This window comes from Barbus barbus, assembly GCF_936440315.1.
Source record: "Barbus barbus genome assembly, chromosome: 12".
NCBI classification, from domain to species: Eukaryota; Metazoa; Chordata; class Actinopteri; order Cypriniformes; family Cyprinidae; genus Barbus; species Barbus barbus.
In genome coordinates this window covers 18330219-18343164 of record NC_136740.1, presented here as the reverse complement: position 1 = coordinate 18343164, position 12946 = coordinate 18330219, and the positions used below count along the sequence as shown (strand labels likewise).

The 12946-nt window shown below is 36.7% G+C and overlaps 1 protein-coding gene across 1 annotated transcript in view; it reads right to left on the bottom strand.

Annotated features, from left to right (window-relative positions):
• The window catches only part of LOC306877915 (inversin-like), a 36005-nt gene extending 23323 nt beyond the window's left edge, over positions 1–12682 (bottom strand). The window contains exons 1-3 of the mRNA XM_079429954.1: positions 12526–12682; positions 11313–11424; positions 710–794 (exon numbers count right to left, since the gene is read on the bottom strand). Of these exons, the coding sequence (XP_079286080.1) occupies positions 710–794; positions 11313–11315 (88 nt within the window). The 5' untranslated portion in view covers positions 11316–11424; positions 12526–12682. The remainder of the gene's footprint in view (positions 1–709; positions 795–11312; positions 11425–12525) is intronic.
• Between the last annotated feature and the right edge of the window lie 264 nt (positions 12683–12946).

Sequence of the window (12946 nt, the reverse complement as noted above, 5' to 3'; positions counted from 1 at the left end):
AAAAGCATGGTGTGTAGTATAAATGAACATCTTTAAATGTAAATTAAACTATATTTTAATTCTCATATTTAAAATTTTGAGCATACTTTGCAACATTGACTGTTTTAGTTGAATAAAATCCTTTCAAAGTGAACGCACATATTAATATCATAAAAAGGATGAAAAATGTGTTTATAGACTACCATTCAAAAGTCTGGGGTCAGTTTTTTGTTATTTTATAATAAATGTATATTTTTATTCAGAAAGGATGCATTAAATGAAACAAAAGTGACAGTAAAATTGACAGAAAGACAACAGAAAGACAGCAACAGGACAGGACACAGACAATAAAGAATAATATACAAATAGAATGTACAAAGCAGCAAAAACACAATATAGAATATAGACAACACTACATTTCTGAATCACTACTGAAAATTCAGCTTCACCATCACAGGAATAAATAAATTAAATTACATTTTAAAATATATTAAAATAGAAAAGTTACGAAAACAGTTATTTTAAGTTGTAAACATATTTCAAGCGTTACTTCTATTATTTGTATTACTGTTTCTATGGTATTTTTTGAGCTTAAGAAACTTTTAAAACACTAAAAAATCTTACCGATCACAAACTTTTGAACGGTGTTGTGTTTTTTAAGATATATCACACACATGGAATACAAAGTGAAGAGCATAGAGTATTTTGAGCACTGATATATGCGCGATACCTGTGATCAGTCTCTGTAAGGTGTTTTTGTCTCCATTCACAGCGGCCGCATGCACCTGAGATGGATTCTGGGGGATCAGCATTGCCTGGTGCACACACACACACACACACAAAAACATGTTTGTATATGTGGTTTACAGGGACTCTCCATAGGCGTATGACTCTCCATGGTTTTATACTGAACAAACTGTATTTTCTTTTCCCTTACCCTAACCGTACACCTAAACCTACTCCTCAACTTTCTGGAATTTTTGAATTTTAGAACAGCACAGTTTGTTTTTTGAGCCATTAGTTTTACGAGCACACAGGAAGTATCCTCATAAACCGTGTTCACGTTGTAATACTTATGTCATCATTATACACATTTGTGTATTTCCTCATAAACAATATAAACCTATACACACACACCAGCAGTCATGCAATGTGGCCAAACATCAAGATTACAGGCCTAGAATCTAAACTCACTCTTTCTGAAATGAGCTTTGAATGGTGACCAAACCAACCATTACATCCACTCGCAGTGGTTCAGCCGGAATGCTGGGTAATCCTTAGACAGGAAGTAGCAGCGAGGGGGCAAATCCCCCACTGGGACACACCCTGCCCAACTCATCTCTTATTCATGCTCATCAATATTGCAAGAGATAAAAAAAAAAAAAAAAAAATCAATTACATACACAAATCCACGATAAATGTGTGTGAAGCGTGTTTATGACCAGAGAAATGACTTTTTCAATGAGCGCTATAACCCATTCATGCAATTCCCTTTTTCTTTGCCATTCTTTCCTGTCTCACACACACACACAACTAATTAGCCGCTCTGTTCTCACGCACCTCATGAGAGGGTAATTGGGGTTAGTTAATGCAGACTCATAAAACTATTAAGAGTTACAACTACTTCAGTAGCATGTGTGTTTGTGTGTGTGTGCATGTTCTGATTAAAGCCTTTAAATGCTCTCCGATACACTATAATTCAGCTTTATATGACTCCACGTAGTTTAACGAAGGAAATCAGACATCACAAAAAAACGCACACACAGTCTGCTTTTGGAATCACAATGTGGAAAAAAGACAGCAGGGGGATGGATGCCTTTGAGAAAGGTGTGCGCATGAGGGAAGAGCTTTATCTGTACATGTACTTTCAAGCGTGTTTGTGTCTGACAGAGTGTTAGTGTGTGCGTACGTGATCGCGTGGGAAGTCATTTTCCGTGAGAGAAGGTTTTTATGGAGGCTTCGCTCATATCGACCACAAGCTTTCCTCAAATTCCTCCAGACTAGGACGCACACATACATGCAAACACACACACTGGGGCTTAATAACAAAAATGCCTGGCATACAAATCAAACGACTTTTTCTCAAACACAAAATAAAATTCAGACTTGGTTAAAAAGGAGCTGGTCATTTTATACATATTAGTGGGGTTTTAAGTCAATTTAAAAAAATTGGAGAGGAAATCAAATATAAATTTTAGTGGCATTATATTGATGATCATTTGAATGGTGCATACTTATTTTTGACTAATTTAATTAATCTTTGCTATCGTAGATTATTACAGCTTCAAATTCAACTCAACTACCTAATGATTCAATTATATAACTAATAACTAATAATAATTTAAAAATACAGCATCTATTATAGCAACTGTTTTTATACCTTACAGAAATACCCAAGTGAAATAATTTGTATAACTGTTAATTTTAAAAAAAGCTTCAGACAAAGTGAATAAATGTGTTATGGAGATACAAAATAACACTGATTTAGACTTTCACATTTTTCCATTGAAACTCTGGAACACATTAAGGATTCATGCAATGTGCACAAAAAGGAGAACACTTCATCTTAAATGTGTGTGTGTGTGTGGGCAAGCATCCAGCTTGTCTAGCCCAGCCAAATAACTCCCCACCAGCATCTTATTGAACAACCAGCTGAGTCAGGGTTTAGGGAGAAGGAGAGACAGAGAAGAAGAAAAAAGAAAGAATAATGAAGAACAAACCACAGGGTCAGAAGTTGAGCTGTGTGCACATTTGTCAGTAAAGCAGTGTCTGGCATTGCAATTGCAGATCTGTATGATTCACATCATCCTCTCGCTTTCCAAAAACACAGCTTTTTTTCCCCAAATGTCTTCTAAGTATCTCGCTGAGAGACATCGGTCCTTTCAACTAATGCCCAGAGGGCAAATCCTCCATACTTTCTCCAAGGAGAAAGGGCTCCATGCTGTGGATGCATGCAAGCATCCCTGTGGATGCCATCCGTAGTGTGTCTTGACTGAAATGATCACCTTGTGTCTCATTAGCCGTGGTCTCCCATAATGCCAAGCGACAAATGAGCCCCTCTGGTGAAGGAGGTGTGGCTTCCAATGGGCGATGTAATGCAATTATGTAGTTCCAAAGGTGTCAGTCACGACGAAAACATACGTACTATTAAATAATACACTGTCTAACATGTAACATCTAAGACGTATAACACACTTCACAATACAGGACAATAAGTGGTGAAAAGCTGTGAGTGCATTAAAGAGTTCTCTGCATAGGGTTTGCATAGGTTTTATTGTACAGACAGGTACCATAAACAGATTTCTGCCTTATTCATAAGTACAAATCAAGAAATTATTCAAAACTCATTTTAATATTATATATAAGAATTAATCCACTTTGTTTATTCCCGTGCATTGATTTTGACATATAATTGTTTAGATTTCATTTATCTAGTATTGTACTTTAATTTATTTACTTATTTTTTGTCATCTTTTTGGAGTTGTTTACTTTTTTGTATTGTTTTTATATTGTACTACAGTGCTTTAAGTGTCAGAAAAGGACTTTATAAATAAAACATATTACTAGTGTTATTATTATTTTTCAATATTAGTATTATCACAATTCATAACTAAAGTTTGTATCAGTGGTGTGTGGTGGACTTTTGAAGAACCCTATCTGCATTATATCATAATTATTATATTATATTATATTGTTGTATTGTTATAACAAGTCACATCAAGTGGTTTAAATACATTAAATAATATTTATATTATTTAAAAAAAAACATGCTCTCAACATTTTAGGTTTTACAGACTAATTAAATTCACAGTAAAAAAAAAAAAAAAAATGATAGAAGTATATATCCAATTGTTATCCAATTAACAGGTTTTGACTGTAGCATTTTTACAGTCTTTTACTGTTAAAATCACGGTCATTTTTTACAGTTTACAAAAAGTAGTAATGTCACAACCGAGCAGGTTACTTTGACAAAGACGGCCTGGGGTGCGTTTCCCAAGAGCATCATTAGCTAACTATGGTCAGTTCCATTGAAAATGGAGCGCAGATGGAGGAAAACAAAACTAGAGGTATTTCGTATAGCCTGGCGGGAAAATACCCTATCCTACAGAAAAGCATTAAAACTGCTAGATCTGATTACTTTTCGTCTCTTCTAGAAGAAATCAAACTTAACCCGCGGTATTTATTCAATACAGTCACTAAATTAACAAAAAATAAAGCATCAACAGGTGTTGGCATTTCCCAAAAGCACAGCAGTAATGACTTTATGAACTACTTTACTTCCAAGATCGATTCTATCAGAGATAAAATTGTAACCATGCAGCCGTCAGCTACAATATCGCATCAGATAGTGCACTATAGATCCCCTGAGGAACAATTCCACTCATTCTCTACTATAGGAGAGGAAGAATTGTATAAATTTGTTAAATCATGTAAACCGACAACATGTATGTTAGACCCTATTCCATCTAAACTACTAAAAGAGCTGCTTCCAGAAGTCATAGATCCTCTTTTGGCTATTATTAATTCATCACTGTCATTAGGATATGTCCCCAAAACCTTCAAATTGGCTGTTATTAAGCCTCTCATTAAAAAACCACAACTTGACCCCAAAGATTTAGTTAATTACAGACCGATCTCAAATCTTCCTTTTCTGTCAAAGATACTAGAAAAGGTAGTATCCTCGCAATTATATTCCTTCTTAGAGAAAAATAGTATTTGTGAGGAATTCCAGTCAGGATTTAGACCGTATCATAGTACGGAGACTGCTCTCATTAGAGTTACAAATGACCTGCTTCTATCATCTGAACGTGGTTGTATCTCTTTATTAGTTCTACTGGATCTTAGCTCTGCGTTTGACACTATCGACCACAACATTCTTTTAAATAGACTAGAACACTTTGTTGGCATTAGTGGAAGTGCATTAGCATGGTTCAAATTATACTTATCTGAACGCCATCAGTCCGTAGCAGTGAATGATGAGGTTTCATATCGAACAAAAGTGCAGTACGGAGTACCTCAAGGCTCAGTACTAGGGCCGTTACTTTTCACGCTTTACATGTTACCCTTGGGAGATATTATCAGGAGACATGGTGTTAGCTTTCACTGTTATGCTGATGATATTCCGCTCTATATTTCTTCACGGCCCAGTGAAACACACCAAATTGAGAAACTAACGGAATGCATAGTCGATATAAAAAACTGGATGACGAGTAACTTCTTACTGCTAAATTCTGAAAAAACAGAGGTGTTAATTATCAGACCTAAAAACCCCACATGTAATAACCTAGAACACTATCTAACACTTGACGGCTGCTCTGTCAATTCTTCTTCATCAGATAGGAACCTAGGTGTGCTGTTTGATAGCAATCGTTCATTTGAAAGACATGTTTCTAGCATCTGTAAAACTGCGTTTTTCCATCTCAAAAACATCTAAATTGCAACCTATGCTCTCAACGTCAAATGCAGAAATACTAATTCATGCGGTTATGACCTCAAGGTTAGACTATTGTAATGCTTTATTGGGTGGTTGTTCTGCACGCTTGATCAACAAATTACAGTTGGTCCAAAATGCAGCAGCTAGAGTCCTTACTAGAACCAGGAAGTACGACCATATTAGCCCGGTTCTGTCAACACTGCATTGGCTCCCTATCAAACATCGTATAGATTTTAAAATCTTGTTTAAAATTACTCATAAAGCCCCGAATGGCTTAGCTCCTCAGTACTTGAGCGAGCACACTCTGTCAGTTTAAATCTAGATTAAAGACACATTTCTTTAACCTGGCTTACACATAACACACTAATACACTTCTATTATTCAAATCTGTTAAAGGTTTGTTAGGCCGCATTAATTAGATCAACTGGAACCGGGAACACTCCCCATAACACATTATGTACTTGTTACATCATAAGAAGAATGGCATCTACGCTAATATTTGTCTGTTTCTATTCTGTTTCTCAGTCCGTGTCCGGATCAGATGGTGGATCGGCGCCGGGAGATGATGTATGTGGCCCTGATCGTCGGCGGAGGCCGGACACCTGGATGTGCCCGGGCACATATCCCCAGTCACCGTAGCCACCAGATCCAGTCCGTATCCAGATCAGATGGTGGCTCAGCACCCAGAGACGACCTCTACAGCCCTGAACGTCAGCGGAGACCAGGACACCGAGATGAGCGCCAGAGACAGATCCCCAGTGAGGACCCCGCCACTTAGACAGCCATCGGGAAAGACCACTGGAACCAGTTGAGCCCTTACAATCTGACTTTGCTGCAGTTGGAATTGAACTGCTGGCTCGTTTGGCCAGAGGAGAACTGGTCCCTCGACTGAGCCTGGTTTCTCCCAAGGTTTTTTTTCTCCATTCTGTCACCGATGGAGTTTTGGTTCCTTGCCGCTGTCGCCTCTGGCTTGCTTAGTTGGGGACACTTCATTTCCAGCGATATCGTCGACCTGATTGCAAAGACACTATTTAAACTGAACTGAGCTGGATGATGACATCACTGAATTCAATAATGAAATGCCTTTAATTGAAAATCTTTTTTAATCTTTGAATTTTACATTACTGATACACTATTTTCCTTTTTTGATATTGTGCATTTGCTTTGACACAATTTACATAGTTAAAAGAGCTATATAAATAAAGTTGACTTGACTTGACTTGAACTCTATTGGTAATGACGGAACTTGCGACCATAGTTGTTTTTGGGAAACGCAGCCCTGAATGAGTTCAACTGCTACTCATTTTTACCAGTTTGACCTATTCAGGCAATTTCTGTCATTTTGTAGGCCAGTTGTAAACATGGCCATCCTCTAATTGGCAGCGTAATCAGCCAATCACAGTGATGTGGAGGCACTCCCTATCATTCACGCCCTGCTTTAGGACCTCTATATATGAGACCACAAAGAGCTGATGGGAGGCAAATGGTATGCTGCATATTTGACATGATAATTTGTACTTAACTTTTAGTTCAGTGCCATCTCAAAGAAAATGGGTCTCATTCACTAATAAGTGCGTACGTTTTTCGTATTTATACGCACATTTTAACTTCTCACGAAAACTTTCCACCTAATTCACAACACGTGCGTACGTACATGAGCTTGTTCTTAAACTCGTTCTTCTGTTAGTGAATCTGGAGTCTTCTAAAAGAGCGCCCGTGTGCACGAGGTTAGTGATTAGCATAATACACGCCCAAACCAGCTCGATATAAGGGCTTTCCGCAAAGCGGCACTCGTCTAGAGAAAGACAATTATGGCATCGAAACAAAAGACAAAGAAAAATAACTTGAACGTGATAATGAACGTGAGGTTTTGCTGTCGGAGGTGGAAGCCAGAAAAAATGTGTTATTTAAAAGCAACTGAACAGCCATTCGTCAATCTCAGCAAACATATTTGTGCGCCAGAGCCGGCGCCAGGGCACCTCCATCGGGGGGCATTTAAATTTCTAGGGGGAGGGGCACAAATAACGTTGTGTGTGGGGGGGGTGTTTTCGTGAAGAGCATGCAGTTGCTGACGCTCGCTAAAGCGTTCAATTGCTTTCTTATGTGTGCTGTTTTATCGGTACTTTAACTTTCAAAATCGATCGCGTTCAGCAAGGAGGGGAGAGGATGGAAAGTGGGGAGGCACAGTAACTCGTTTGGGGGGGGCACGGCCCCTGCTGTGCGCTCTCTAAAGACGCGCTCTCTCCTTAGAGCACGCGCCGCAATGTCTTCAAGCAGTACCAAGTGTGCCATGTCTCCAAACACAAGGTGAGACACAATAATCACAATTTATATAAGGATAGATCAGGTGATTTGTTGTTTGGACCTCTAATTTTATATATATGTATATTTATATAATTGGACCTCTAATTATACTTTATAATCAATTTTAACGTCTAGTTACTTTTCACCCACCCTGTACATAACATATCTAATTATATGTGGGGTTCTTTATACATGCTTATAAGGCCCTGGGCGTACATGATTATTGCGTACGTGTGGTATAAGTTGTTCTTGAATTTTTTCGTACATTTAGAATAAATTTTAGTACGAAAGTTTTTGATGAATCATGATTTATTCGTGAAAACGTCCGTACGCACATTTCACGCAAAAATTTGTGCGTACGCATGTTTCGTGAATGAGACCCAATGTCCTTAGTCTGTTTTCATGAAGGTATGGCATTAGTCACTGATAAACTGAGGCTGGTGGTGGCTCTGTCAGGCAGGACAGCAGTGATTTGAACTAAACCTAAGACTGAGAGAAGGCACGGTCTGAGTCCCCGAAGCACACTTGGGCTGGGTTGCTCTGATAGGTCTCTTGGGGCCAGACTCATAGTGAGGGGGGAAGTATTATGGCAGACCCTTTCTGACATCTCTAATGAGGCAGCCTACAGAGATATCTCTTTTCCACCCTCCCATTCTTTCTCTCTTGCTCCCCCTTCTCTGTATCTCCGTTCCTCGCTTTCTCTCTTCACCATCTACTCACATAAACACGCACGCAAAGGCACACACGGCCCCCCAGGCTATCCCCTCTCCTCCCTACAGCAACTAATTGGGCCAAATCTGTGATCTAATTAAACGTCCAATTAGTAGGAGAGGGGCCATTTAGCCGTTGGCTACACCGCTGTGCGCGGGAAATAATGTGATTGAAAAACAAACAGAAAATCAATGAGAGAGAGTGAGAGAGGGGGGGAAAGAGAAGAGAGAGAGACAGTGGAAATGAAAAAGATGAAAAGATTTGAATCAGTTGGGTGTTTATAAGGTTAGAAAGCAATGACCGACACATACTGCGGTCCCTCATGTAGATGTGTGTATCTGAGTGCTGTCTACCTCAGCAATGACCCCTTGAACACATGCTAATTACATTATTCACAAAACACACAAGTTAACTGCATTATTCTATCCGTGCAGTCAGTAAGTACATTATTCTATTAACACGCTCAAAGAACCATAAAAATCAGCACATCATCAATTATTAACAGCTCACTTAACCCTGGAGAGAGCTAAGCCTCCCTCAGAAACATTCACTTACCATTCACTTCATTAAATATTAATATAAGGGTCACATTCAACATGGAGGCCATTGATTCATACTGTACATGCTGAGGGTAAAGGCCCAGAAGGGTCAGACTAAAGTGGCCAGAGTCTGTCAGATGTCACCACCACTGAGGACAGTGTCTATTCTATTCTAAATGTAATTTGATAAGTTTGATAAGAGTAATTATGTTTTTTTGTATCTTAAACATACTTTTATATATATAATAACGTTTATAGATTATATAAATATAAAAATATGTATATATAAATATAAATGTATATGATCTTATAATATATTTATTTATATATATATATATATATATATATATATATATATATATATATATATATATATATATATATATATATTAGTGCTGTCAATTGATAAAAAAAAAAAGAATTAAATCGCACATTTTTTTCTGAAATTAATCGCGATTAATCCCACCTTACATTAAAGTTTTTAATTTTACTTTTATATTGCAATAATTTCACATTCAATTTTCAAATTATTGTACAAACAACAAAGTATATTTTTAATATTCGGTTAATGCCATCTTTTTTGATGACTAAAGGCAAGTATCACTGCTACCAACTGATGTCTCTATGAATTTTTGCCTAATATTTAACCATTGACTATTTCCATTCAGCATTACAGTATAATTAAGAGCTATCAATCTAACATTTATTAGACTTTAAAAAATAACTTCTAATTTAAGTGAACTTAAAACAATCTTCACATAACCCCATTATAATAAATGTCATATAGCTACCTGTGCCCTTCAGCAAAAAAAAATATAGCCTAATTTAATAAAGTTATCAAACACTAAATTCTAAATTAAATAAATATAAAGTAAAACTACAGAAGTTATGGATTTGCTCTTTTTAATTTTGTTCTTTGATTAACAGACATCACAGCAGCTGGTTATTAGGTTATTTTGGCTGCTACTTTAAAAACTGCCGCTGCTGAACTTGATGCGGATCTGACACTGCTTTGAATGTGACTCATCATAAATAAGAAATACTTGCATGCACAGTTTTAAGGCAGCTTTAATGGCCTTCTTTTGTAACTTCATGACTTAACTGACGACATTGCACACTCATAGTTTCATTTGGGCGCTTTAATATAGCCTAACAGAGTGTGCGCCGGCACATTTGTGCGTGGTGCACTTGAAGAGCATGCTCTAAGAGCACAGTATAACGGCTGGCAGGACAGGAAGAATAGTTTTTACTAACATATGGCCAGACAACATCTCATCTGACCGCAGTTCACTGATGTTCTACTGAAGCTCCTCGTCACCGGTAACGTTTCCGCACCCGTCTGAAAAGTGTTCAGTTTCATGTGCTCGTAAAGACGTCTGAATAAACGCAATATAATATATGTATAATATATATTTATATACACACACACGCGGGTAAAATAAGTATTGAATAATATTGAACATGTCACCATTTTTCTCAGTAAATATATTTCTAAAAGTGCTGGTGACTTGAAATTTTCACCAGATGTCGGTAACGACCAAAGTAATCCATAAATAGAAAGAAAAAATAAATAAATAGAAATTAGGAAATGAATTAATGTGTAATAAAATGGAATGACACAGGGAAAAAATATTGAACACATGAAGAAAGGGAGGGGCAAAAAGGCATGGAAAGCCAAGACACCAGCTGAAATCTATCAGTAATTAATTAATACTAATTAATATTAGCTGGTTCAGTCCAAATACCTACAGTACCAGGATGATGAAGATGAGGGTGGACATTTCAGCAAAACAACGATCCAAAAAAAAAAACCCCAAGGAAACTCTCAATTAGTTTCAGAGAAAGAAAATAAAGCTGCTAGAATAGCCCAACCAATCACTTGACACCACACCTGAGCAATGCATGCAACCATAAAGGAGGCGTATACATATGTATATATATATAATGCTATATATTAACTTATGTGAGAACAGTATCTGATTTAGAATGAGAATACCCAAATTACAAATTATAGCTGATAAATGAAATTTGCTAAAAGCTGAAATCTTCTGGTTCTTGTATGCCTTTTTATTATCAGCTTTTTACCTTCACGCCTGCTATTTTAATGTATGAAATAAATCTTGTTAATGTGAAAAAATACACAAAAAGAGTTATTTTTAGCTTGGAAATCTCAGCGTCAGTTATATGCAAGCTTCTACTCTCAGCAACGTTTCTTATTGATAAAATTAAAAACTAATGTTATGTCAATAATTATATGACAAAAACTTAAAGTATACTTTTAAAACTCTTAAATACAATACTCATAATCGCTTCTAAATCTCAGCACAGTTCTTTCTGACTCTTACCATGGTGAAGTCCAGGAGGCAGGGGAGGCCTCAGCAGATGTTACCCAGCTAAGTGAAGCCTTGCTGGGCTTGGCGTAGCTGCAGATCCCCCTGGTAGCTCTGATCTAGTGTTCTGCAGGAGAGAGAGCGGATCACTCACACACAGAGCACAAACCACCTGCTCTGACCTACTGTGCCAAACATTACCAGTGCTCTATGCCAAGGCCGACTTATAGGAGTGTACTGACATAAAATGGTCAAACACCACTGAAGCCTTGCAAGAAACAGTAAAATTGCAAAAAAACTAAAGCCCACGTTGACATTTGAAATCTTTTTTTTTTTTTTTTAACAACTCAGCTGACAGCTACATAATATTATATGATAAGATTAACAGAAATTTCATGTGACAATTAATTTTTATTGAAACATCCTGGTTGTCTGTTGGTGCACACCATGTTTGAAATATATGCTGTAAATAATTAAAAACCTTAATTGAAAAACTTAATTGAAATTAAATGGAAGTTCTCTGTTGTGTGTCAATTAAATATCAACTTTATATCATATTTCTTTTAAAATCATCTAGAAGAAATCATAAGAGGCACAAATGAGTCAGTTGTTGACAGAAAGTAACATTATGATGCTGAATCTGGAATATCTCAAATATTAAAATGTTTGGATAAATCAATGCCATTTGTATTAGTTCATTGATATCTCAAACCTTAGCAAATCAATTCAACTCATTGTAGAGATCCTTTTTCAAACTCTAAATGAGACACATTACTGGGTCTTCTTAGGATCTCATTTGTGATTTTTCTTTCATATGCATATTTAAAACTACCAGAATCAAAAACTATAATTTTACCACCTCATATACCTTTTCAAACTAAAATACACAGTGCCTAAACAACAACGGTGTTGGCAGTTTGCTTAATTAGCTTGTATGTGGTGGGTTTGGATTGGTAGATAAATCACTAAAACAAAGTAAAATATATGAATCGGCTGCAGAAATCACTGGCATCTTCATGAACACTTTGTGTCCAAGCTGCAAATAGTTAAACAGTTTTAACAAATGCAAACATAGTTGCATAACTGCTGTAATAATACTTCAACAAATGACTGTGTCAGTGATTCATACAATAAATAATGTATAATTTTGAAAGTGTTTGCATGTAGCTTGAATGCTAAATACAATAAAATCCCCGTTATACAGTTGGGAAACGATGATGCAACTTACCACATTCAATGTGAAACACAATTCCCATCACTGACTTTAAACATCACAAACTTTTCCAACGCACTGCGGTAATATCGCTCTTTTCATACTTTTCGTAACTTCAGTCCCGCTCTTGGTCAATGATACTCCAAAATATCTTGACACCGCAAACACATCTGGGCACGTATGTAAAGAAAACTACAAATACCATAGGCCATATTCTCACCATTCGGCTATTAAAGGGATTTGTAGTTTTATAAGAAACAAAACCTAGTTGACTAAAGAGTGTAAAAGAGTACTATAAGAGTGTAAAGACCATCGACTCTACCGTGCGACTCCACCGGGCAGGGATAGTAGTAGCTTTTTATTTAATTTTTTCATTGATATGTTTATTATTGAAATGTTGTTGTTATATGCATGTGTTAATTTTATTCAATTTCTT